At 46.1% G+C, this 27,190-nt stretch overlaps 1 protein-coding gene across 2 annotated transcripts in view; it reads left to right on the forward strand.

Annotated features, from left to right (window-relative positions):
• The window catches only part of LOC135902118 (adenylate cyclase type 3-like), a 388,015-nt gene that overhangs the window by 241,017 nt on the left and 119,808 nt on the right, over positions 1 to 27,190 (forward strand). For both annotated transcript variants that reach the window (XR_010564413.1, XM_065432036.1), the window contains exons 3-6: positions 1,326 to 1,562; positions 2,483 to 2,769; positions 12,396 to 12,534; positions 23,989 to 24,048. Coding sequence is in view for 1 of the 2 variants with exons in the window: in XM_065432036.1 (XP_065288108.1) it covers positions 1,326 to 1,562; positions 2,483 to 2,769; positions 12,396 to 12,534; positions 23,989 to 24,048 (723 nt within the window). In the remaining variant the exon portion in view is untranslated. The remainder of the gene's footprint in view (positions 1 to 1,325; positions 1,563 to 2,482; positions 2,770 to 12,395; positions 12,535 to 23,988; positions 24,049 to 27,190) is intronic.

Genomic DNA, 27,190 nt, shown 5'->3' on the forward strand with positions numbered 1-27,190 from the left:
AGCTCTTGTAGTAGCGGGGACGGAAATCCCGTGTCGGTTAATCTTCTTGAGTTTTGAAGTTCGAATCAACCTTGTGGAAGCACAACCTTGAAAGGGCATTTATAAGTATGGCGGTCCCTATTGCTCGCTTGATAAGTTACGAGTGGCCACAGTTGATGGGAAGTAGGACTTTTTTTGAGCACGGTGCATATTGCAAAAATACATGGTCATTGAGGGAAGCTAAGCTTGTGTCCAGAAACCTCAGGTGTTGATGCTTCAGAAGCTCACTTGTGAGGGTAAAATCGCACAGCACTCGGGCAAGGAGGGAGAAATTGGGTTTGACATGGGAAGCATGGCCACCAGCTGTCTTATTGAACAGTATCAAAGAGTCGTCTACATATCGAAAAGCAACACGAACCTTGACACCGGATAGTTTCGCTGTGGGATGCCAGACAAGAAAAGATGCAAATTCCCTTTTTCCGCATGAGCACTTTATCATGGAAAGCGATCACAGCGAACTGCAGGTAGCAGACTAACAACTCTATGAAGTTGCCGTTGATCCCGAATGAATCCTGGAAGTTCACGGTTATTGTGTAGCATGTTAGCCAGCGCATGTGCTATCTATCTTTCTTAGTCATCGTCTTACGCATTTATCCCCTTTCCAATTACACATTGCGCTGGTGCTTTAGTTCATCGAAATTGTTTTCCTCCTGGAGGAGCGTATTCATTCAAGAATGAACACGGAAGCGATGTATATTGCGCTTACGTGACAGTTGTCGCAACTTCCTTTAAAACTTCATCAGTCGCCACGCATTACTATATTAGCGCCACCGTGTAGTACACTGCTGTGCGAGCCGTTCACTGCTTTATTGCCGTGACGACGTTGTCAACTATAGGTCAATCACGCAGCGAATTGCAGACTGATGATAGGGATGGCCATGTATCTAATTCAAGGTGATATAACTGAACTGCGCAAAATACGTGCAAAAATAATGAATTATATACACCAACAATGGAACACCGACGGGGTGGTTGGGAAGGGGGGAAATTTAGGAATGTAACTACGCTGTACGGTGTAACGGCAGTTTCCGATTCCCCGACTAAAAACTGCCCTCTATAGTTTTTACCACAAAGCTATTTAGTGAAAATTTGTTACTCTATCAGTGTGCTGATTAGGGTTGCGGAAATTCTGACGCCAGTAACTACTGTGAACGTTTGCCGGAAATGAAAAAATAATCACTTTGTCATGAATACGTACCTCTGCTTCGCCCCCTGATAAAGCCCCACAGTTGTCAGTGTTGTACCCATGGGCAACGCCAGGAATCTGATTCTGAGCATATGCGTAGGAGCAAGAGCGCCTGCTGCTGTCCGTGCTCCCGAAGCACGTGGCGGCCGAGCTGAAGCAGGACCTGGACGCCGTGGTGCAGGGACCCTTCAAGAAGATCTACATGAGCCGCCACGAAAACGTGAGCATCCTGTTCGCCGACATCGTGGGATTCACCGCTTTCTCGTCCACCTGTCCGGCGGCGCAGCTGGTGCGGACGCTCAACGAGCTCTTCGCGCGCTTCGACAAGCTGTCCGACGTGAGTGCCGCGCTGCTCTCTTTCTCTCGACCATGCGGTGTCCTCGTCTGGGCAGGGGACGGCCAACTGCCTAATTGAGAACGCTCCCGCATCTGGACACCATTATGTCGAAAATTCCGACAGCTTCCACTCGGGTCCAGTTAACCGTCAAAAGTGGTACAACATTGCATTCGAAAAAAAAAAGAAAACAAGCACTCAAACTTCTTGCCTTCATTTTCTACACTAGAAATCAACCTTGTTTCGCCAACTCAATAAGGCTTTAACTGCGATAAGCACACTTAAAAGTTCAGAATCCGGCTCGTAACTTACGTGACATGGCAATCCAACCCCCTCTACAACGCAGAAGAAAAAAGAATAATCTCGTCATTTGCCAGGTTTCTGAAAATAGAACTGTAGGACCTTCGATACTGGCGCTCACACGTTAGTCGGTAACTCACTCACGATTCGACTGGCTCATGCTCAGAATGCCTGTTAATCTCAGTCAGAGTGGCCTTGAGCTAATTCTACTGGCTCTAAGACGCTAGTTGAAGTGAGCCTAAGTGGGCGGGAGCCTGAGCGAGTGCCAGTGAACTGCAGCTTGCGTGAGTCTGGGCGCGTTTAAATGCGGCTGAGTGACACGTCATGACGCGTGTTTTTTGAGCGCACGAAATTACAAGCGAGGAAGACTTCGAGCTATACGAGTGCATCTATGTATTTACGAGCGGCGTCCGTGCAACTAGTGAACCTGAGGGAATACCAACAACGAACGCCGGACCAATAAATCAAACAGTAAAAATGTGTCACTCGACATACAGCGTACACTGTAAGCGTCATTTTGTGAGATATGAGATTAAGCTTAGGCCTACAGCTTCTAACCTAGCTGCGATTCAGTGCGCTCACCTTTGTGTCTTCAACCGATCCTCCTGGTCGGCCGTGCGCAGAAGTTCCACCAGCTGCGCATCAAGATCCTGGGCGACTGCTACTACTGCGTGAGCGGGGCGCCCGAGGAACGGCCGGACCACGCGGTGCTGTGCGTCCACATGGGGCTCAGCATGGTGGAGGCGATCCGGTCGGTGCGCGACCAGACCCGCAGCGGCGTCGACATGCGCGTCGGCATACACACCGGGGCCGTGCTCGCGGGAGTGCTGGGCCAGAGGCAGTGGCAGTACGACGTCTACAGCAAGGACGTCGTGCTGGCCAACAAGATGGAGAGCGGCGGAATGCCCGGGTACGTGCCCGCAGCTTTCGGACGACCCACGAGATTTCTTATTTCTATGAATGCACGTTGAGAGGCGCCTCGCAGGCGCGCCGGCTACTCCTCCGATGTTCATTAGAAAGGTGAGCACGCACTCTCGTAGTAACAAAGGAATGACAACTCGAAATCACTGGAAAACGAGTTCCCGCGAGTAGTGCAGAAGTATTGACACAAGAAATACTAGTTCGCCATCCAGATTCATCAGCTTAAACACGAGCTATCTGCGATAAAAAAAAAACATGGAGATTATGAGAATATGCCATGCGCCAAATTATAAGAACGTACAATGAACTATGTGTACGTACAAGGTGGCATATCTGAGACGTATGTTGTCACAAGTCTCGCAAACTTCGATGCATACGTCTGAATTAATGTTCGTATACAAGCCTCAGAGGTCCTACATCTTCTAAACTGTTTTAAAAATCTAATACTCTTCCACAATTCCCGTGTTATCAAGAAACCATACAAATGCACGTACTGCCTTTATTTGGGACGTTTCTTTCAACCACGCACCGAAAATGTTCTACAGTGATAGTGGTCTTCTATCAATAAGACGTAATTTTCTTGACCTTTAGCGTAGGTTGATTATTTGGTACAGTGTAAGCGAAGGTGCTCCCCATTCTCATAGAAATCTTCAGAGGAACAAATTGGCCTAATGCTTTTCCGATCCTGTTTAAGAAGCACGTCGTGTACGTTGCCCCGACTACTAATGTATGTATTATTGTTTCTATTGCGCGATCGACATTTATCGGTATGAAGAACTTTATAAATGGGTCTATCCTGTTTAATACTGAGGCCACGGCGGCCGCATTTCAATGGGGGAGAAATGTGAAAACACCCGTGTACTTAGATCTAGGTGCACTTTAAAGAACCCCAGGTGGTCAAAGTTTCTGGAGTCCTCCATTATGGCGTGCCTCATAATCAGAAAGTGGTTTTGGCACGTAAAACCCCATAATTTATTTATTTTTTTGTTTAGTACTGAACACTGTGCCCAAGTCTTTCTTGTAATGCGTGCGCCGATTTTGTTAATAACGCAAGAGGCATCCCGTTCAGCAAATGATGAAACTGAATTTCATCCGATTTCTGAGCCTCGCGGAAAAAAAAGACCTGTACCATACTTCTCTACAATTCCACAATGACTAGGAACCCACCAGAATACTATATCATGTGCTGGCTCTATCCCAAAATCGTAAGCCTCTTCTACCACATTTACTAAAGCATCAGTTGCTACGCAAAAGCTTATATGTTTACGGAGAGTAGTGATGCTTGAGAATCCCTTAAAAGTACTCATTGCCGTGGTTGTCATTGTAAACATATAAGTTTCATTGCAGAGAGAATTAAGTAAGGTTAGGCAGTGGTTGATGGAGTATACTGTAAAACAATTTGTAAGCTGCTTGTTCACCATAAACTGGAATCAAGAGCGTCGCAGTAAAGCTTTGATCAATTTACATTCCTTCTGTATATACCGAAAATGCGGTCTGGCAGTTACTGTAAATGTGTGAAAAGGTTAAATATTTCGATTCTATAATCTGCAGCTTTGATTTACGCGCAATTCGTAGTACTTAAGGGGAAATATTTGCAACGTAGAGACGCCAACCAGGACGGGAGAGTTCTACTTGGGAGAGGGAGAGGCAGATAATTTACTTGAAAGAAGGCAGAAAGGTTGACCTGAGCTAATGGGCTTTTGCCTGCTACTCTGAGCTCGGTAGGCTACCCTTCACTGGGGAAGCGGGAAAGGGGGTTGAATGAGGAGAAGGAAGAAAGGAGGTCACAGGGGTGCACATTGGCGTGCGTAACAGTGGGGCCTGTGACCTCCTTTCCTCCTTCTCCTCTTTCAACCCCCTTTCCCGCTTCCCCAGTGAAGGGTAGCCTACCGAGCTCAGAGTAGCAGGCAAAAGCCCATTAGCTCAGGCCAAGCTTTCTGCCTTCTTTCAAGTAAATTATCTGCCTCTCCCTCTCCCAAGTAGAACTCTCCCGTCCTGGTTGGCGTCTCTACGTTGCAAATATTTCCCCTTAAGTACTACGAATTGCGTGTAAATCTAAGCTGCAGATTATAGAATCGAAATATTTACCCTTTTCACACATTTACAATAAATTCCAGACCGCATTTTCGGTATATACAGAAGGAATGTAAATTGATCAAAGCTTTACTGCGGCGCTCTTGATTCCAGTTTATGGTGAACAAGCAGCTTACAGATTGTTTTACAGTATACTCCATCAACCACTGCCTAACCTTACTTAATTCTCTGCGCAATGAAAGTTCTATGTTTACACATATATAGTGGTGCACATTTGTGTGCGTAACTGTGGGGCCTGAGTCAATCACAGGCGGTCATACAGGCAGGTGTTGGTCTACTTGCGAATACTGCTGTAAGAGTAGGAGGTTTCTGCATTGTTCTATAATTTCGTGCACCTTCCCCCAGTCCCGGCAGCTAAGCATTTGGCAAAGGGGTTGCTTGGCATTTTGAGTGGTTATACGGAAATAGAGATGGCACGTCTCCGTAAATCGCAGTGCCTGGAAAGAGGGCTGGCGGAACTCGGCATAACTGAGGAACTCGCGGGTGCCACGGGGACGCCTAAGCACATACGTAGGCTTCTGGCTAAGAGTCACTGAATGTTTGTTTTTTTTTATTCTGAGTTGTGTGACAGGCCATGTATGGCTGTAGCGGACTATACAACCCTTGGCCTAAAGAGTGCGCAGTGTACACGTATTAAAGATGATGTCGTGCCTCCCCATTTGATGCCTGCAGTTCTACGGAGGATGTTAATGAGAGAATTGACGAGTTATTCGATCGCTTTGATTTGCGGATTCCATGCCAACCGTGCTGTCGAATCAGTTGTACACACTTGGAATGTAATATAACTCGAAGCGTTTCACGCATTTCACGGTAAATGGGAGGACAGCAGATTTTGCCGGGGACAGTTGCTATACCTTTGATTTTCGATAACGTATTGATGGCGTCTGGTCCTTCATGAACGCTTTGCTGAATTCCTTGTTCGTGATGACCACATGCAAAAGTAATCTGCGTTTAAGGGAACAGCACAGAGAGTCGGATGAAATACGGGGCAGCTGAGCCGTTGCACTATTAAACAGGAATGAACTAAGCACGCTCCCGTGTGGAACGCCTTGCTTAACTTTCCGTTCTGCGCTTCTGCCATCAGCAGTGTTTATAAATATTTTATATTCATCGAGAACCCCGCAATGCATCTCAAGTTCTAGCACACATGCCTAATTGAAGCAACCCAGTGAGAACAGACTGGTTCTGTGGAACGCCCACTCAATGTCCAGGAATACATTAATGGTTATTCTACCGCAGCTGTGTTCATCTTCCACTTACGTCCCGAGATCAATAATCGCATCCATAGTACACACCTGCGCATTTGGAAGCCAGCCATGTTGGGGAAACTGAATGGATTCCGACCACCATTGCAGTCTAACATCGGTCATATTTTCTATTAGCCTGCAAAGGCCCCTCGTAAGGCTCACAGTGCGAAACGAGTCTAAAGAAAGTGGTATTCCTTTCTACAAGCCACTCGGCAGGACGCATCGCTTTAGGCATACCACAACGTTGTGAACTTGTATATACGCACCTCCTCATCATATCACCATCATCGTCATTAATCAGCCCTTTTCCTCCCCCTCCCTTTTCCCCAGTGTAGAGTAGCGGGTCAGAACAAGTTAAAGCTGAGACCAACTTCGCTGCCTTTCTGCAAATAATTTTTTTTTTGCGTGCCAGATTTAAGCACGGTAACTACTCTTGCGAATTCCCGCTCTGTGGGGAGACATTTCGATATCTATATATCATCAAGTACTTACAACAAAGCCTTAGTATCTGCAGGGCCAAGGTTTCTCAAAGCCCAGTGAGTTATTCTGCTTGTCCTGCATTTGTGTTTAGGCGGTACAATGCGAGAGCATTCTTTAGTTCCATGAGAGAAAATGGTGGATCAGGATGCGGATGGTTCTGAGTGACAGCTGAGTATAATATCATTTTAATTTCTTGAAGAGAGTTTAGGAACTCTTATGTGATCACTGCCGTACCAGGTCGTGTAATCGAAATGCAAAACTCATGTGTAAAGGTTATCTCGGGCACATTCTGTGGCAGCACTAGAGCCTGCTGCTGAGTCACCTGTCCACACAGAGAGTGCATAATGGTCCAATATATGGGCTGTGGCGAAAGGGGCGATATTGAGGATCAAAACTCACGCCAGCGCTTTCTGCCTAGTTTTTCTAGTTACTCAGTCTCAATTTTTTATATGTGACTCGGGAGCCGGCTTTAATGAAGCGAAAAACCTTATCTTCCCATTCTTCGACAGTTATTAAACTGTTGTTAGCGGGCATGATCAAATGATCAATGCTTTTCTTTGGCTTCTTCGCATTAGCGTGATCTACTCGAATGGACGCGCAATGTGCAAAAGCGCTACTAAAATCGCTGCACACTGCCAGTAAATGTTCCTTCCTGGTGCACTGTATAATTGTCGACTCCCCTCCGAGCGCCTTTCGTTCACGATTCACGTACCTATTGGTTTCGGTGCTGTGCCCGAGGCTCGTCTTGATATCTACCACAACTCGCCCTCTACACTGCCTACCGTGCCTACGCTACGGCTCATTAGACCCACGCCGACATCGCAAGCTACGCCAAGCGTCATTAGGCGCTTTATCGTGTGTGAGTAGCCGATGTCGTGACCGAGCGATTGTGCGAGCTCGGATTCCTGAATGTCCAGACTCGATGCTGGCTCATGTGCCTTTATGAAATGCTGATAACAACGACGCTTGATATGGCCATGCAAGTGTACTCCATTCCAAGTACAAAAATACTTCCGGTGCACAAGTAAGCCTACAATAACAGAAAAGCAGTATTGTGCTCACCGAGTCACGCTTAAGCTTGCTACCGAGCTCCACAGGTGCGGACAGCGTTTGATATGCGCAGCTATACCATACGCACACACGGGCTCCCAGACTTGTAAATGTCTGACCGAAGTTCAGTAACATGTAGCATTGGACACATTTTTGACAATACCTGATTCACGCTTCAAAGATTATTCCCAGTTTATCACTCGGAATGGGAAGAGGTTTCGCTCAAGTAATGAACGATGCGGTTCCATTTGTGCGTGATTATATGTGCATAATTTTAAGAGTAGACTTTATGCCACCTGTGCCAACACGGTCGCATGCGTTTCCATCTTGACTTCTGTCTTTCTTGCGTTTCTTTAATTTTACTAGTGAACACACGAAACAATATTTCCGGTTCCGCATGTAAGTGAAGCTGCTTTTGCGGGCAAGCGTGGGTTAAAGGAGAGATGACAGACGGGTAGGCTGATCAGAATACAATCAAACCAGTCAATCAAATCAGTCTCATTGCCACCAGTGAGGATACTTTGTTAAAGATGGCGACTAGAGAAAAAAGCGTTTTTCTGTGGTTTGATGAGGTCCCGGACGCCTAACACAAGAGTGAAAATCTGGTGCTACTAAGCAGAAAAAAAAAGGCAGTACATTGCATGCAGCAATGCAATACTTTTGTCCCTGGGTGCCCTGTACTTGAGGAAGTCGAAAGGATAGAAAAAACAATGCGATGGGTCACGAAGACGCGTAGTAATGAAATATACCTGCACGCATGTTGAGGCTAATCACACTGTTCACAATCAGTGTGACCGCTTAAACATAACTAAATATCAACATTAAATTAGCTTAAGCAGATAGAGCATGCTTTCAAAACGATGCTGTCGTCTATGTTGCGGAAAGCGCTTGATTACTAGAAGAGAATATTATTTCCAAAGTTTCCCTCCTTGAATTTCACGCGCCAACTGCGCAACCAGTGCCACGGGGTGCCGCCACATATTTCATAGCGTCTACGTGTGTTTTGACTGTTTCTGCGCTGACAAAATGCCGCTGTTGTGGGAAAACAACTATATCGTTGTTGTCTATTATTATATGGTATTTAGGAGATGTCGCCTTTAATTGGCGCCGGCTACTCATTCTTACATAGGAATTAAAAAAGAATAAGTCTTAACAAGAACAGTGAAATCATAACAACAAATATTCCGGTAACATGAGTACACCAATGTCACACTATACCTGAAATACAACTCCAAATCATAAAAACACAAAGTCCAGCCACGTAAGTAGACTAATACCACACTAGAACTGAAAGTCAGCTCAGCAACACAGCAACACAAAGTCCAGTCACATATGTGCACTAAAGTCGACACATAGTCCGGTCACTTAGCTAGGCTAAAATAACAGCACATAAATCACGGATTAATTTCTTATGACGTTACAAAAAACCAGGTATTGGATTGGCCAAAGTCGGGTAAAAGAAGATCATACAATGCGCTATCACACTGAAACACTCCACTCAATACTTTCCGAGAATATTGCTCCCTTTTAGAAATATTTGAAGGGCCAGTAACGCTCGTCTTTGCAATGAGTATGTTGGCCAAGGACCTAAGATCTTCCCGAGGCTGAAGGGCCTGCGATCTAATGTTACTAAATCAACTGCTAAGCGTTGTCTGTGTGTGTCGTGTCGCGGTCATTCTATACCAGAAGGTGCTATACATCCGCATTCGCGTGTCCACAAGTGCATTCCGGACTATCAGCTCTTGAAATTTTATGTAGAAAGTGTTTTGTGTACGCGGTACTGAGCCGCAGATGGTGAATCAGCGTTTCAAAAGCACTGGTTGTATTTAATGTGGAGGGGATTTTAAATTTGGGTGATGGGTCAATGTGAAATAAATCTGAACATTTCGAGTTCTGATCAAACGATGTCCCTTTCCAACCACGGGTTGATATCTGTCTTAGTATGCAGCGCAATTCGCCTAGTGTTAGAAGGAGACCATGTGTGGCGTTATTAACCTGCGGTTGTCCAGCGGCCTTATCTCCTGCAACATTCGCCAGCGATATTGCAGTGGCCAGGTATCCATTGCCACATTACTGCGCGATTTTCTTCACTTGCTTTTGTGAGTTCCTCAAGTACCTCGTTATCTAATACCATGCTTTGCGAATTGTTGATGTCACCATGAAGTGAAGACAAAGCTGCCTGCGAACCACAAAGGATGACCGATCATTCCCTTATTTGCATTGAATTTACGCAGCCTAGCAAACACAATATTGCACAAAGCTCTGCTGTTGTTGATGACGTCGTGTGAGGTAGTTTTAACGTTTGCATTTGGTTCCATTCTGGAATGACAAAGACAGCTGTAGAAGAATTTGTATGGCAAGAACCATATGTACACGCTTAAATATAGCCAGGGTATTGAAAGCATATTTGGTATGACACCAGTTTCTGTGCTGCTGGCATAAACATATTTCGTTTGCGAGTAATTCCCTCAACTGAAAGTTCACTCTTTGGAGCTATGAGTCGCCATGAAATTTTACCGGTACCACGTGATACCCTGCCATTCCCGACTGCTTTTCTTCCGTTGGCACCCATTTTCATAAATCATTAATGAATCTTGAAATAAACCAGCTGAACATAATAATTCAGTTCAAAACGCGTCTTAGAAGGATCCCAAAAATTTACCATCGTCCACGTGTTCATATGCACTGACCACGGCACACGTCCCTTCAGCGCGTTGAATGTTAGCATCAAGCAGCACACAGATGCTCAGCATCATCTATATCATAGAAAATATGTAATCGGCTCACTTATTAATAAAGTAATACAATCATGATGTAGCGTATGTAGTGCATTCCCGGTCACGCTACTTAAATCAGAAATGAGTGAGCAATTTTAGTTATTCTCTTTATGAATTGTAGCACTAGGCGTAACTTGCGGCCTTCCAATGGTGTAGTGTTAGTGAGTGAGCATACGGTTTTCTGGAGTTATAAAACAAACTCAATCATCTCTTTCTTTCAACTTTTTGCTTGGTTATTCTTTGTCTCACGTCGGTCTTTGTGCACGTGCTTTTGTGTGTGCGCATCGGTGTGTGCGTAGTGTGCAGTGTACATAAATGTGTGTAGTACGCATGTGCATGTGTGTGTTTATGTGTACGTATGTGCGTGTAGAGTGCGTGTGCATGGATGTGTGTTTGTGTGTGCGCTTGTGCGTGTTTGTGTGAGTGTGTGTGTGTGTTTATGTGTGCGTCTAGTATGTGTATGTGTATATATGAGCACCCACTTCACGCACCTATGTTTGTACGTGTAGTGTGTGTGAGTGTGTTCGTGCTTGAATGTGAGTGTAGTGCATGTGCCTGTACATGGGTGCGTGTGTTTTTATGTGCGTGTGTGTTTGTGTATTGCTGTGCATGTGTATGTAGTTGTGCGTGCGTGTATTGCATGTGCGTGTATGTTTGTGTGTGCGTACGCGTATATATGCTCCTGTTCATGTGTACGTATAGCATGTCTACGTCCGCATTTGCGCGTGTTTGTGCATTTGCGTGTGTATGTATTGTGGGTGTATCTGCATGTGTGTATGTTTGTGTGCGCGTAGTGTGTGTGCGTGTGTATGTACGTGTGTGCGTACGTGTGTGTGTGTATGCGCATGTGTGCGGGTCTTTGTACGGGCGTATGTTTTTCAGTGTGTGTGTGTGTGTGTGTGTGTGCGTGCGTGCGTGCGTGCGTGTGCGTGCGTGCGTTTGTGTGTGTGTGTGTGTGTGTGTGTGTGTGTGTGTGTGTGTGTGTGTGTTTGTGTGTGTGTGTGTGTGTGCATTCGTTCGTCCGTGAGACCTTTGAATAGATTTGGGTTGGCGTGAATACATGTATGAACATCGTGGCGTTGCGACTGTCATTTCTATACAGCTGTAGTTAATTATTCATGTTGACGGCATAGTAATGCTATGGAATTAGGAGAAATTTGATGTCTGCCATATGCATGCCATGGCAATGAGCCTTAAGGAAACAAGCACTTGCGCTAAAGGCACAACCACTGTCAAGGCAGATAATGATATTGTGCGAACAGTACAAGTACAGAGAGAGAGAGAGCACGCGCATGTGGAGCTCTGTGCCATGTATGTTATATCGTGTTTCTCGCACGCGGTTGATTCTACCACACGTGAGCAAGGTCGCCCTGTACAATACATTCGCTCCATCGCTTTACTAGTTTGTCTTCAGTTCACGCAATAAATCATAAAAGTCAATATCATGAGCCAATCATTTATCTCTCTCTCTCTCTCTCTCTCTCATGAAACAATGGTCGTACGGTGATTTATTTATTTATTTATTGAATACTGGAGACGCGAGATCGAAGCAGGGAAGGCATAAAAATGAAACAACTCATTAACACAAAGTAATTACTACAGGAATACAACCAAGGTGACATGCCATATTGCGTAGTCTAGACAATTCAAAACAACAATGGCGGTTGGGAAAGAGCCGTATTTGAATGTGTCAGTTTTGGCAAAATACAGAGATAGGCTATGCTGACGAGGGTGTCGAGCTTTCCAGGTTACAAAGGACGCTACGTACAGCGAAGGGTCGAGGGCTGGCTTTTTGTTAATTCTTCGGTGGGACAAATCAAGGCGCAATATTTTTCTGCGTATACTTCAAAGAAAGGAAGCAACATATATGACAAAAGAGCTTTTCATCTAAATCATCTCCTTTTTTGCATTGGTTCTACGAAGCCTGTGCTCCACTTATTGACCATGTGCTTGGCTAACACACGCAGGCGCGTGCACATCTCGGAGCGCACGCTGAGCTTCCTGAACGGAGAGTTTGCCGTGGCACCGGGAGACGGAGGCTCCCGAGAGGAGGCGCTGCGGCTCGCAGGGCTGCAGACCTACTTCATCACCGAGGTCCTCAAGCCGGTCAGTGAGAGCCGCCCACTGTTTGCCCACACGAGCTGTGCCGAGCGCGAACTGTTGGAGTTCTATTGTTTTTATTAGCAATAAAAACTCCTTGGAGAGGACTTTTTATTGCCAGATTGAGAGAGTGCGGACGGCACAGCCTTCGAGCTTATTTTTTAACAGGCGAAAGACATTCGTCCTTAGGTTATCGCAAGATTCAAATTTCAAATTCAAATTTTATTTCCTTGAGAGGAGAAGCTGCGACAAAAAGCTCCCATGAGTGAGCTTAACAGGAGACCCGGCCCCTTTGGTGTGCCAACAGTTCATCCCAAATACAAAAATAAATAAAATAAAACATAAAACGCACATAATTCTAAGCAGATGAATATCGGCATATGTATATATATATATATATATATATATATATATATATATATATATATATATATATATATATATATATATATATATATACCCATGCATTTTTGTTTAGCACCGAGATGGTTTCTTTCTATGTATGTGCAGTCAATCGCAAAAGTTGACGGGACGCAGGACCTGCCAAGAAGCTGAATTCTCGCGAAGCGCAGTCACACAGCCTCGAATTATATGTAGTAGCCTTCGCCACCTACACAATGATTCATTAAGCACGAAGTGTCATGCCTTAACAGTGCAGGAATTCAGACTGGAAGGGGAAACCACATCCCGTAAACTTTTGCTGTTGACTTTACATATACAAGGTGTTTCAGCTAAATTTAGCCAGAGTTTAAAAATATGCCGATGCACTAAAACGACGCGACGAAATGCATGTTGCTCACTTTTGAATGTAGTGTGTCACGCTGTCTTTTGCATATTGCTTAATTAGATAATTAGTCAAGATTAATTAGCCAACTTCTGAACCAACCAAGGTAGGAAGGAAATTCCAATTAAAAAGTTGCAGAGCGGTTTGCAAAACGTCCGAATAAACAGGTTATGTCTTTCTATCTATTAAGTGTTAGTGTTTTTTAGCTTACTGCGCACACCTGCGAAATACAAATTAAAACACCATGTGACATGCTCGCTTGCACGTCATGATTGCAGTGCTCGCAAGCGTTCCGTGCACAAACGAACAAGCGCAAACTTGTGACGTAGCGTTTTCTCAGTTGTTTACAATGCTTCCTTGATGTGGATGTCGCAAGTTGCTGTGTTTTGCGGTTGGCTGCGCGCACGTACTTTACAATTTATTTTAAATATGTACTAAGCTTTATTCGGCGTTGACATTTTGCAGATGTTGTTTGTGCGTCCACATAATTCGATCTCACTCGTTAAGTCGACTTCAAAATTTTGTGTCAGTACTCGTTTCATACCCCCACATACATCAATTCTTGTTAGCAATACAACCTAATTTGTGAGTTTCAGTTGAAAGATACTTCGAAATTTTCAGAAATAAGTTTACAAGTGTGTTCCAGGTGTTTGTAAAACCACTTTGTGTCTCGTTTTTGGGATTTCAGTGTTTTCATAAAGCTTAGATAAGGAGAATATTACGCTAATATTTTGCTTTAAATAAGACTGATAGCTTGTAAGTAACCAATAACTACATAACGCTAACAAAGGTAGGACATCATACTACCGAAAAATTGGCTAGTGTGGGAAAAAAGAACGTCGCATTCGAAATGCAACGAACGGCTCTTTTCTTTTTTTTGAGCAAATGCAGATTCTCTAGTTTGGACATGCCTGCTGTGCACCGGATAATGCTACAATATTGATTTTTTTAGAAAACTAATGAGTTACTGCTGATCACTAATTAATGAATGAACAGTTTCACTTTAGAAGGAATCATGTGCTGCATAGGCGTGTAAACGCTTATTGACGAATACCTTTTTTTGAACTGCTACTTTGGACTTTGTGTCTTTGTTGTTTTGTCACTGTTGACTGCTGCCATCCCTCGTGCGCGGCGCGAGTCTTGTTCTCCCCTTGTCCTCCAAAGCCGAGTCACGTGTTCTCGCCTATCCTCTCGTGCGCTTCCTTCGCGCAGCGCCGTTGCGGTGACTCGTCGCCACCGTACACGCCACCCTCGCCATCCCTTTTCCCGCTGTCGCGGCACTGCCGCGTTGCCGGCCGCGGGCGCTCCTTGCCGCCTCGCGCGTGATACATGGCTCTCCGCTCCTCCGTCTCCGTTTCGCGTGGCTGTACGGCTTGGCCCATTGGCGGGGCGCGTTCCTCGGTGGCATTCGTCGCTTCTGGTAGTGCTTGAGCCTAGCTGTCCTCCCGCCTCCACTCTTGCCCTATACATCCCCTTGACCGGCGCACTGTCGTTGTGGTTACTCGAAAAACATAGCGTTTCATCGCCTACTTCTACTTTCCACCCCAACCTCGTGCGGCCACATTGAGGCCTGTCTGTGAGTGAATGAGTGTGTGACCTCCACGCAATAGCCCTGTTCTCCACCCGTTTCCTCAGCCCACCTCAGAAGAAACATTAAATAATAATTGCTAATCCCCCCTCTCTCCGCGGCGGTGACCCACTATAATATGGCTCGTCACCTGCTCGACAGCGGCGGATCGCGCTCTGTGCTGCCCAATCCGAAACGCAGAACCGCCTCCGTTGGGCACTGCGTGTTCTGTATGCGGTTGCCTCTTGTTGAAATAAGGCAGTAGCTGCGCTCAAAGCTCGCATTACCAAGAAGCGTAATCTTGGCCAATTGTTTTCGATACTTTTTGAAGCAAAAAAATGGCAGTATCGAAAGAGGGTGACAATTATTTTGCGTGTTTTTTATCACCCTGTTCGAAATTATAGGTGTTACTTGCACTACTTGCAAGCCTTCAGGGAAGACGCTTGAACTTAGATGCCGCTGATATGTTGTCTCCGCACTGAATTCGACTTGACAAATTTCGGTGCCGATTTTAAACACAGGAGTGACATTACGATGACGCATAACTGGAGGTCTCTTGCGCAGCTCAACGTGCGCGCAAGTGGCAGCGCCACTAGGTTTCATCGGAGGACCGTGTAGGAGCTGAGGAGGACTTGGGCAGTTGAGGAAAACTTGGGAGCTTTATTTACATTATTTGCAGTGAGAGTCAATTAACAGTCTTAAAGTCATTACGGGCCGGCAGCATTTTTGACATAAAGATTGTTACAGCGCAAACACATGCAACCATAAAGTAAGAAGGACAGGACACAAGCGCTGCTTCATACTTTGTGGTTGCATGTGTTTGCGCTGTAACAATTTTTACGTCAAATATGCACCAACTCGCCCAGAAAGAAGTTTTAATGAAGGGCCGGCAGCAACTCGGACGCTGCGGCCCCTGGCAACTAGCTCGAAAGAGATGAATCAAGGAATGCTCTAGGAATATCGTCTGCTGCTCCCGGTCTCCGTCTTTTAAGCCCTTCGGTGTCTCGAAGACACGTCACATTCGGCCAATGGGAGAGCCCGCTCAGGTGACGCCATTTTCGGCCAATCGGCGAGCCCGCTCGGGTGTCGTCATTTTCGGCCAATGGTAGACGCCCGTGCGATGGTGTGACACCCGGCGAAGAGAGTCGCTACTTGGTCTCCCATTGTCCAAGGGTTTACTTCTCCCTGCGGTCTTGCCTTGCTGACTTGCAATGCGCCATCACAATAGATGGATGGGGGCGACGCCGCCAGGTTTTCACGGCGCATTACAGCCGTCTTGCTGCGGGACCCACTTTACCCGCAACAGTGCCAGGCTCTCGCTTCACTTTCGGGAAGAGTCAAGCAGTGAATAGCTCCACCTGCGGCACATGAAGTGGGGGCCGCCAACTTGTTTGCACGTGCCGCCCCTCAGGAATGTGGTATCCGTGCTTCTGCGCTCCTTAATTAGCTGTGGTGCGATTCGATGTGGTCTTGTGAACTCGAAGTAGGCTCAGGAAACGGTCCCGTATCTAACAACCAACGCCTGCGCATGGCAAGCACTGCAGCGCCATGCGCTTCAGTAGAGGCGTATATTTGTTTGTGCGAGCATGTAGATCTCCTATGTGATTATCCCTGAGTGAAATTTTTAGATTAGACGACGATTATTAGATACAAAAACGCACGCACGAGATGGAATGTATTTGCAAAAATCAGTATTGCTGCTTTGGAGCTGATTAACCGAAAGCCTCTGTGATTCATATTTTTTTCTCGAAAGTACGCTGCCGTAATGGAAAATCACGGCACGCCAACACTCACCGCATATCATAACGGCATACAACGAAAACTGCTAGCCTTACCGGGATGAGTACTCTAGAATACGTTGAGCGGTGTCCATGGTTCCCACCTCCTCAGCCACGCCGGTACAGACTCTTCTGCTTTCTTACTTTCTACAAACCTGGTCATGCGTTCTCGAAAATACATACGTAGAGGCTGAGCATCCAACTGGCAATAAAACTCCGCCATACGGGAGCACCATAAACAGTGAAAAAATCTGAGGACACCTGGGCACTTCTTACGAGTTGTGAATGCGAAGCCATTCTGTAGAGGGGGCTGCGGGCCTCGTCAAGCTGCCTACTGGAGCAGCTTTTACTTGCAGCCTCCTCCATCAAGTAGATGGAAATAAAGCTATTCTATTCTATTCTATTATAGTCCAACTGGTCTTGCGCTGCAGCGAATGTTTTCGAGTTTTGTTGCGGGCATGTTATCGAGGTGCACCGTTTCCGCCTGGCGCTTCCGAATGGCTTCGTGCTGCCTGCTAGCGCTTTGCGCCGCTGCTTGTTCCGCCCACCGTGTATCGGGAAAGTTGACGACGATGGTGTACTTCGCTGCCTGCCCCTTCGCTCATTCTGCTGCATCCTTTCGCCCCCTTACTTCGTCCGCTGTGTGCTGGCGTGGATGGCCACGTTTCGCTACTGCCGAGGTTGCGGCCGCCGACGGTGTAAACGCTTCAGGCTCCATAGCGGTACGTGCATGCTGCCCAAAACAGCAAGCACCAGCAGCCAGCGGGACCACGGCCGCATGCCACCGACGTTCTGCGCAACGAGAGACCGAGGAAGCAGCCGCGGCCACCAAGGCCGGCAGGCGCGCGCAGCAGCTAAGCCTAGTCGGAGTGCGAGAGAGACACGGACCGTGCACCGACTCACGACTGCGAGACCGCCAAATCTAGAGGCGCGCTGGTGACGTGGCGTCGCGGGGATGACCTCTCCCTTCATGCTACACCAGGCACGCTAGCGCGGCAGTAGGTGCTCGGGTTCGCCCGCTGTGCTCCATTGAGGCGCGCTCGTGACGGGGCGTCGCAGCCAATGGAAATTTAGGTGCCGTTTTGCTGCTACGGACGCCGTATTTTCACTTATTGAGCAATTACAAAAAAGTGATGTTGAACGCTAATCCAGATTCGTTTTTGTAGGCAGCAATGCGCTGTGGATCCAGTGGAATACCTTTTGTGATGCTCCTCTGAAGCACATAGCCAGGCCATCACTTAGGCGAACAACGAGTTTATTGTGGCTAAGCAAGTTACATATACAGAAAAGCAACGCGACGTACCAGATCACGTGATTACGGGTGCTTGGTGACGACTGCAGGTCACCGTACTACGCTTTTCCACTCACCCCTTCGCCATACCCTCCTCCTCCGCTTTCCGCCTCGTAGTTGTGCTGGACCTCCTCCTTCGCTTTCCTCCTCGCGTATTTCATCTCCCGCTGCGCTCCGTGCTCGTTTTCATATTTCGCTGTGTTCTCTCGCTCGGTTACGAGGGACCACGCCGACGCTTGCTGCAGGAACGGGCGCCTAAGAATTGCAGTCTAAAATTCGCAAGTGTCTATAAGGGACGAAGATGGTAACATAGTCGAAGCAGGCGACACACTGCAATACATCAGAGACGTTATTAGGGATAACTTTGGCACAAAAGAAGGCGTAGTTCTGACTCAAACGGATCCAGCAACAGCAGAGAAGCGTGAGAGATCAAAATTTAGCTTAAAATCATTTACCGGGAAATAGCAGAAACAAAAGTCCCTAATAACACGAGCATGGGACCCGATGAAATCCCAATTCCACTTATCGAAAACCTCGGTCCAGAGAGCAAGGTATTGCGGAGTGGACTAATGCCATAGAGCAAATGATTAAAACGAAGAAATTTCCGGTTGGATATGCAAAGGCAAAGATGATAAGAAGGAAATGAGACAGGCCAGTTACAGTAACGACCGGGGATATACAGAATGGTGACGCAAGCCATGAAATTAGAACTGCCGAAGTGGGAGGAGAAAAAGGACATACTCGGCGAACTACTGAATTGGTTGAGACCAGGCAGACGATTAGAGGACACGTTTGTACTCATTCAGTGCATAGAGACTTCAGTTGCCCAGAATAGACCTTAATGAATCGCATTTATATGTATTAAAGGAGCCTACGGTTACGTAGATAGTGAATTATTGTGGGACACATAGATGGCGATTTCGTGGAGTGGCTGAGGGCGATATATAGATACAACAGTGTGCGAATTGTATCAGAATGCCGAAAATTTAGGGAAGTGTTAGAAATTCACCAAGGTCTAAAGCAAGAGCTCATTGAGTCTCCATTGTTATTCACGCTTTATGTTATGGGCCCAGAATGACTACGGGAAAACACTGAATTAGAGCTTCATTTATCGTACATACATAATGGATAAATGGTGCAACAGAAGGTTCCCGGACTGATGTATGCGGACGAGATTGTGCTACTAGCGGACAATACAAGCGATTTTTAGAAAAAATACGTGTTATAAATTCAACAGCAGCTCATACCCACAGTCGAGCAATATACATACCTGGGCGTATACATAAACGAAGGAAAAACTTACTCAAGCACCCACCAAGACAGTGTGAAAATGAAGAGGGAGCGGAATGCTGCAATAATAAGTCATAGAGCACTTTCGTGCTGCAATAAATATGAGGTGGTGCGTGGAATCTGGAACGGAGTAATGGTGCCAGCGCTAACGTTCGCAAATACCATTCAGTGCTAAAAATCGGATATCTTGACGAGGCTGGAAGTTAACCGACGATCGGTAGGCGGGTTGGCTTTGGGAGACCACGGTAAAAGCGCAAAGGAGGCAGTGTAGGGTGACGTGGGTCGGGCCTATTTTGAAGCCAGAGAAGCGCAGGGCAAAATTAGTGTTGAAAAAAGACAAGCAAAATGGATAAAAATAATTGGGCGGCTAAAATGCACAATTATGTGTACATGAAGACGTGGACACAGAATGGAGGAAGAGGTCAAGGAAGTTGTAAATCAAGTACAGGGTTATTGAAAGTGTAAATAGACAACCAGGAGTCCTCAGAAAGAAAAAGGAAAGGAGACAGTAAATTGTATTCAAAGAATGGAAACAAAAACACAGTGGCGATTTGCAAGAACGAGTAGAAAAAGATTAGAAGGGAGAATGTATACGATAACACAAAGGGCAGTGCCTTGCTATTTGAGGCTCGAATTGGTTGCCTAAGGACAAAAACATACCTGAGCAAATATTCACAAGATGAGGCACGCGTATGCGGCATCGAAAATCAGGCGAACACTGAGCATATGCTAATAAAATGTGAAGGAATTCACCTAGTGAGACCCGTAGGCACCCGTGCACTTTCCAGAAGCTCTTGGAAATAAATGGACGGAAGCATCAACCGGTCAGCAGTAGAAATAAGTAAGATACTTTCGGTAAAAAAAAAAAGGGAGGTAGAATATTGATACGGCCCGATCCGTTACAGTCATAGGTAGCGGTACAAGGTTGAAGCAGAAGTCTTGAGGAAGAAAAAAAAGATAAGATGTATACAGAAACAGTCGCAGTTTCGCCCCACAGGCGAAGCATCCATTGCAACAGCAAATTAGTGGGCGGCTATACTAAGTAAGGATAGCAGTCTTATCAGCAGCAAAAATTTTTAAAGCGAGTCATCTCAGCAAAATTCACAAGCGTGGTGCCACGCGCACACAGGCCAACATGAGCACATCTCACTCAATTACCGCGGAAGCTCGCCGTAAAATGCTGAAGTGAGTAAGCGCGGCAGCTGCATTGAGCGAATTGACCTTCGCGCTGCCGCTCGCATCAAGGCGAAATAAGCGAAAACATGACGCGCGACGGACTGCGCACGTCGCAGATGGCTTTCCCGGAACGTGCGCGCGGCCGACCGCGCCGCTCCGAGTAGAACGCCCCCCTCCCTCCCTAGCCACGGCGGGCCTTGTCCACATCGCGAATGACTTTCAAAAAACAGCGGCCCAGACAGGCGCGCGCGGGCCGCCCAGAGTAGAACTAAAACCCCTTCGTAAAGTAGCTACACTCTCCTCCTCTGCCTTCACTCCTCCTCGATTCTCCTCTTTCACGCTCCTTCGTCGACCGTGGCGTCGCCTGCCCTGCTCGAGCGTAGCAACGGCGCCCCTGCGTAGACGCTTCTCGAGCAAAAATGGCGCTGATGCACGGCGCGAGGGCCCACATGATGCTATTAGGCCAATAGCGACGCGGCGTCAGCCTCGGCCAGAGCGCTCGAGGAGGAGGCGCCATTCTTCAAAGCCTGGCACTACTTTACGTAGTTTAAGGGGTTTTAAGTAGAACGCCCCTTCCCATCCATAGCCTCCCCCCCCCCCCCGTGAGCCTTGCACGTGACGGAAGACGGCACGCTTCCTCGTGCGCAAAATTGAGTCGCGATCGCCAGCTCACTCTCGCACATTTCACTCGCACATGCAGCATACGGCGGGCGGTGACGATTTTGTCGTCCTTAGACTTTATACGGTACTTCACGGTGACGCCGACGGCACTAATGCTCTTGGAGTGTCCATATACTTGCTATCGCAATAAAATGCTAGAATGAAACACTTGTATAGCGTGCCTGATTAATCAAGCAGGCTAGGTGACCATTTGTCACCACCACGTTTCAAAGGAGATGTCAGTTATCATCATCATCATCTACATCAAGTCACGTCAGTTTTATTTACATCATTATGATGTGGGTAGGCTCAGGCAAAAAGCGAACGGTTTTCGCTTGAAGAAGACCGAGCCCCCCTACATGGCATACAGCAAGGTCAAAAGTTTTAAAAAAAGTACAAAATCCACACACACTACATAACAGAATATAATACAAGAATTTCAGAGCAGTTGATATAAACTCTTGGTACGTGCTCACTAATACACAATGCACAGCTATTCACAGAGATGAAAATGTCCTTCCCATCACACTTTAACGCAAAGGGAATACAGCGGAGCAATTCAGAAAAATCGTTATTAGTGAAATTCAGAACAATCGATGTAAACTCGTCGTACATGCTCATTAATACACAATGCATAGGTGTTAACAGAGATGCAAATGTCATTCGTGTCAGACTTTAATGCAAAAGGAATACAGCGGCTTACAAAAAATGTTTTCTTAGTGTTTGTGTACTAGATGTTTCAAGAGAAAAACGTTCAAATATGAATTTATTTAGTAACCTTGGAACTGCATGACGCATCATCTGTCGACCATGTTCTGTACGGCAAAAGGGAATGGTCCAACGTTCGTGTTTTCGAAACGAGTATGGCGTGGAGTTTGCTTCGAGGGATGACAATGCTGTCAAGAAGTTGTCATTGTGAAGAATTGATTTTTTAAATCTTACGGCTAAGAAAAATTCGTATAGCTTATGAACGGGTATGATTTTGAATTGCTTAAACAGTTCTTCGGTGTGTGCGAGGCAGTCAACATTTGCTATGTAACGTACTGCTTTCTTTTGCAGCATGTGTATTTTGTGCAGGTTACTTTGAGTAGTAGTGCCCCAAACAAGGAAACAGTAGTTAACATATGACATGAATAATGTGTTGTATATTATTAATTTAATCGATACAGGTAGATAGGAGCGAAATTTTGCGAGCATTCCGACGCACTTTGATAAATTGGTTAAAGTGGAGCTAATATGAGGGTCCCAGCTCATCTTCTTGTTAAAGAAAATTCCTAGTGTTTTTACTGTGTCTACTACCTCTATAATAGAATTGTCTATTTTTAGCCTAATGTCTGATGTAACGATGCTCTGCCGGTAATGAAAAAGTACCGCTTTTGTTTTCTTACTAGTTATTATCAAGGAATTTGCTGCGCACCATGATTTCAACTTTTCTAATACGCTGTTTACGCTTGAAATGAGCAATGGAATGTTATTACCCCTAAACAAGAGACTCGTATCGTCTGCATACAGAAGATATTGTGGAAGGTTGCTGATATCTGTTATGTCGTTTATGCATATAATAAACAGTAGCGGTCCTAAGATACTTCCTACTTCGGTCCTAAGATCTGCTAGATACTTCGGTCCTAAGATCTGCCGCTCCAAGCTGGGCAGTCGCATCGTCCTCGATTGTGCCACTCATTCTGCAGCTTATTCTATTCCGTCCTGAGTTTCCTGTAGATAAGTTGCAGTACCGAATTGAGTGCCCTTGAAAGAGAGCCGCCGAAATGCTCGCCGGCCCGCTGTTGATTCCCACAGGCTACGTTTCCTATGTCACCGCCAGATTCAATACAGAACTTGGGGAATGGTGGCGCTAGCAGAGGACTAGGAGATCTCGCAAATGTCATTTGTGCCGTAAATATTTGCTCCCTATCCGGTTAATCTCATCGTGGGCTGCATCGTGTTGGCTTTTTGCGGAGTATATGTTCAGTATGCGATGCATTCTGCTTGTAGCTCCTGCCTACTGATCGACTTCTTCCATTTTACAACTGCTTAAACACACACACACAGAAATAAAGTTACCGCGCTACCAACGATGCACTTCGATGTACGTCGACAAGTTTAGAAAACTTCTATAATGTCGGTTTGCGACAATTTCAGCACCGGTGACGCCTCGACCGTGATTATGGCATATTGAGCGCCACTGCCTGCTTTTTAATGTTTTCTTTTCTTCGCTAGTTATTTTCCAGCCTCCTTATTTGCTTCATTGTTTTTGTTTTCTCTTCCACTTCCGCGCACTCCTGAGCCTTGCGCAATAGAGCTGACCATGATGATGGTGATGATCCCTTTAACAATGGGCAAAAACCCACGGGGCTTGACAAGCCGCAACTAGAGCGGAAGTGTGACGGCAAAGAACATAAACAAAAATATGAAATAAAATGATTTTAAATTAAACAAGTTTGTGTGTTAATATAATAAAGTAGTCAGTCTTGCACAAACAAGAAGAAATTTAAAAAACACTTTAAAATGATAAAATTACTTAAGATGAAGGAATGGGTTGAGGTAAAGGATAACTGGAGTTTTTAACAATATGATCCACAACAAATAACTGAACCCTCCGCTGCTCTCTTCTAACCTTTCTCTTTCTCTTTCTCATCGCTTTATTCTTCGCTTCCTTACCGCCACAACATGGTTAAGGTGTACCCCATCAATATGAGCCAGCCTACGCGGTTTTCCTCCGCCAATAATGACCCCTCACCACTCACCATGAGCATGAGTAATAAGAATAATATAGATGAGCTTTCACACAGCGCGTACGTGCCCCCCATTATATTCAAATTCCAAAGCTCTTCGTACAACAGGTACCGCAGTAGAAGAATGTGTCACAGGCTCCGTTACTGCAACGACTTCGACATACCTTCTTTCTTTCTCGCAGTACCCGGAGGGCACACTGGACTACGGCAAGCAGCTGGAGGACGGACAGGTGCCCAACGCGGTGAGCTGACTAAAACAGTTATTTTCATTCATTCATTCATTCATTCATTCATTCATTCATTCATTCATTCATTCATTCATTCATTCATTCATTTGTTGGTTCGTTTGTTTGTTCGTTCAATATTTCAACAAATTGACGCTCAAGAAGACGCAAATTATGCTCGTGCAGCACGAAAACGACCCGTATTGCCGTTAGATGAGGCTTGGTAAACCATAGAAGTTACAAGAACAATATCTGTGGGGTCAGGTCGTTCTTAACTTCAAGACCCAGTTTGCCGTGACATGTTGAATTTCGACAAAGTAGGCTTGAAGTTAGATTATTGTTCATTGATCAGGAAGAGCTTTTTTTGCACGCTGAAGGAACGAATGACTCAACTTAGCAAGCTTCGAGTACATTTCCTGACCAAAAGGACCCATGTACGAAAAAGTACTTTGAAATACCTGACGGCACATGGGCACATGAGCGCTGAGATTTTAGCACAAAATTCAAGAACGGGAACACTGGAATTCATATACACCAGCAATCATCAAAAACTTTCTTTATCGCCAAATTAATAAAAAATGATTTTAATAGAATACTTTAGCTGCCAGAATTGATTCAATGTTTGGTTTTTATTATACGTCCTTGCTTTTTCTTTCAAGTGTTCTTACTGGAGAATTTTTAAATTGTCACGATGGTGCACCTGCCTCGGTAGCCCATAGATTTGTGCACTGCGCTGCTGAGCTCGAGGTTGCCAGAGAGAGAGAGAAGAGAGGAAAGGCAGAGAGGTTAACCAGACGCGCTTCCGGTTTGCTACCCTGCACACGGCGGAAGCGGAAGGAGGTGACGGATTCTATCACGGCTGCGGTCATTGCATTTCAGTGGGGGCGAAATCCAGAAATGCTGGTTTCCTTTGATTTAGGTGCACGTTACAAAAACAACAGCTGGTCGAAATTTGTCCGTAGGCTCCCACGACGTCGTGCTTCATAACCAGATCGTGGTCTAGCACTCTTCGCTCCACCTCTGCATCCCACCAGGACTAAGCAGATGCGATGTTACCTTGTTCTACCGGGTGGAGCTAGGAGTAGCCTTTGCAAGATCGCTTCCATTCCGCATTGAAAAGGCTGACAACGCTGTCTGTGATGAGTGTGGTCTCGAGGAGACATATGGACACATCTTGCGCGACTGTCCTCGACACAATGTGTAGAGAAAAACGCTAGCGACTGCGTTAGCACATATCGACTGCAGACCGTTGTCAAAACAAATCAATTTAGAATCATCGAGTGAGATGTGTTTATGATTGCCTGTGCGCACGTGCCACCATTCGAGTTTTTTTAATCAGTAAGCGACTGTTGACGAATTTGTACGGCTGAAAAGACTACTATCCTTACTTCGGATAGCTGTCTAGTACTTAGCTATCGCAACCGATGACGAGCATTTCGGTCGAAAATGCTGTTTTTTTTTTCTAAACAAATCTATATACATGCATACGAGCGTCACTGCATGATGTCTTTAGATATGACACCAACTTTTTTTTTTCCTTCTCACATATTGCACCAGCACCAAGTAACTTCCGGGGCAATTTGCCTCGGCCAGCTAACATTCCGGCGAGTCGATATCTCGTCTTTATTTTAGCGTGAAAGCAAAGAAAAGCCACAGCCGCGCAGACTTTAATCTGCGGTCCGCCAGGGAGCAGTTTATTTCAATCTGTGCAAAAAAAAAGGAAAAAAGAAAAGCGATAACAAAAGAAAGTGCGTGCTGATTTATTGATTGCGCACACAGCGGCCTTGCATTTGCGCCTTATTCCCGCCGGGCATTTGCTTAAGCAAGACGGATGCGCGCGCCATCTCTTGCCGGCCCACGTCGAGGGATTTGAAAAACGCCTGAAGTGCTTTCGGCTCCGCTTACGAAAGCCTCAGTCAAGGATGAAACAGCCGCATTGGCGGGCAGAGTCGCCGCGCTCTTCGAACGCGTTCTGTACGAGTGTGGCGTCCCGCGAAGTGTGAACTCTGCGGATAAGGCCGCACAATCCACTCTCTTTCATGTGGTTGGAATCGTTGCTTATTTTATTCTTCTTTGTGGCTATGTTGCTAACAAAAAAAGAAATAATATGGTCTGTCTTAGCCCATTGAGCTAGAGCCACGTTCAGGCTATGAAAGGCCCGCAAACCAACGTGAGACTGTTTTACCGGAAAATTGGTGGAAAATGATGCACTTTTTTAACTCTCGATCAGAGCGTGACTGTGGCTCCCGTTCTCCCAATGGACCCTGTGCCTCCATACATTGTCATCACGATGTGTCAGAAAGTCCAAGCATATATCTGCCTGTACATCGACCCTGAAAGAAAAAAAAAAGTATGGCAGAAGCTTCTCTGCACGTTGTCTAAGCATGCGGAAGCATTGTGCCACTTACTCGTGTTAACGCAAGCGCGTGTTAAGGTTACGAAACTTGATCCTACCAGTGTAAACAACAGCGCTGAGATAATGCGAACTGGTGTCGACGGCGGCGCGAGGTGCATTGATGACGCAAGCAAAGTACTGCAGGTGGCGGCGCCAGGTGCGCTGATGGTGTTCTGATCGTTAAAAGCCGTCATTAGCGCACTATCCATCCGCGTTGGACCATTATGAACCATGACCAAACGCACTCCGCTGGCGTATGACACGGCCGCGCGGACCGTATTTTCAAACAAGGCGATCTGCGATGCCGACTGGGAGTGCCGACTACTGATAGCTTCGTGCGCTCTGTTCTCGCCACTTATTCAGCGCTGAAGAGAGACGCGCGGGCGCGTATCTTGAAAGCAATCTGCGAAAGAGCAGACAGCGGCACCTGCTTCGTTGGCGTTGAAGCAAAAGGCCGTGCAAAAGTGAACTCGCTCGCTGTTGCGGGTGCTATCTTGAAACCGACGAAAAAAACAGCTTTGCTCGACGTTGACATTCATTCAAAATCACACTCATGCCGTCGTATCAACATGCAGCTGTGCACGCTAACCACCGAGCCAACGTTATTAGACTAGTTTCAGTTGTCAAACTAACTGCCCGTGCGCTTACCGCTGCTGTCAGCTTTCCTTTCACAACAGCCAGATGGCCACGCCGTTCCATCGAGCTCCGCTGCAGACGCCTCGCCACAGGCTTGAGCTTGTACGGACAAGCAGCTTGTGCGTGTTT

This window comes from Dermacentor albipictus, chromosome 3, assembly GCF_038994185.2.
Source record: "Dermacentor albipictus isolate Rhodes 1998 colony chromosome 3, USDA_Dalb.pri_finalv2, whole genome shotgun sequence".
In the NCBI taxonomy this organism is placed as follows: domain Eukaryota; kingdom Metazoa; phylum Arthropoda; class Arachnida; order Ixodida; family Ixodidae; genus Dermacentor; species Dermacentor albipictus.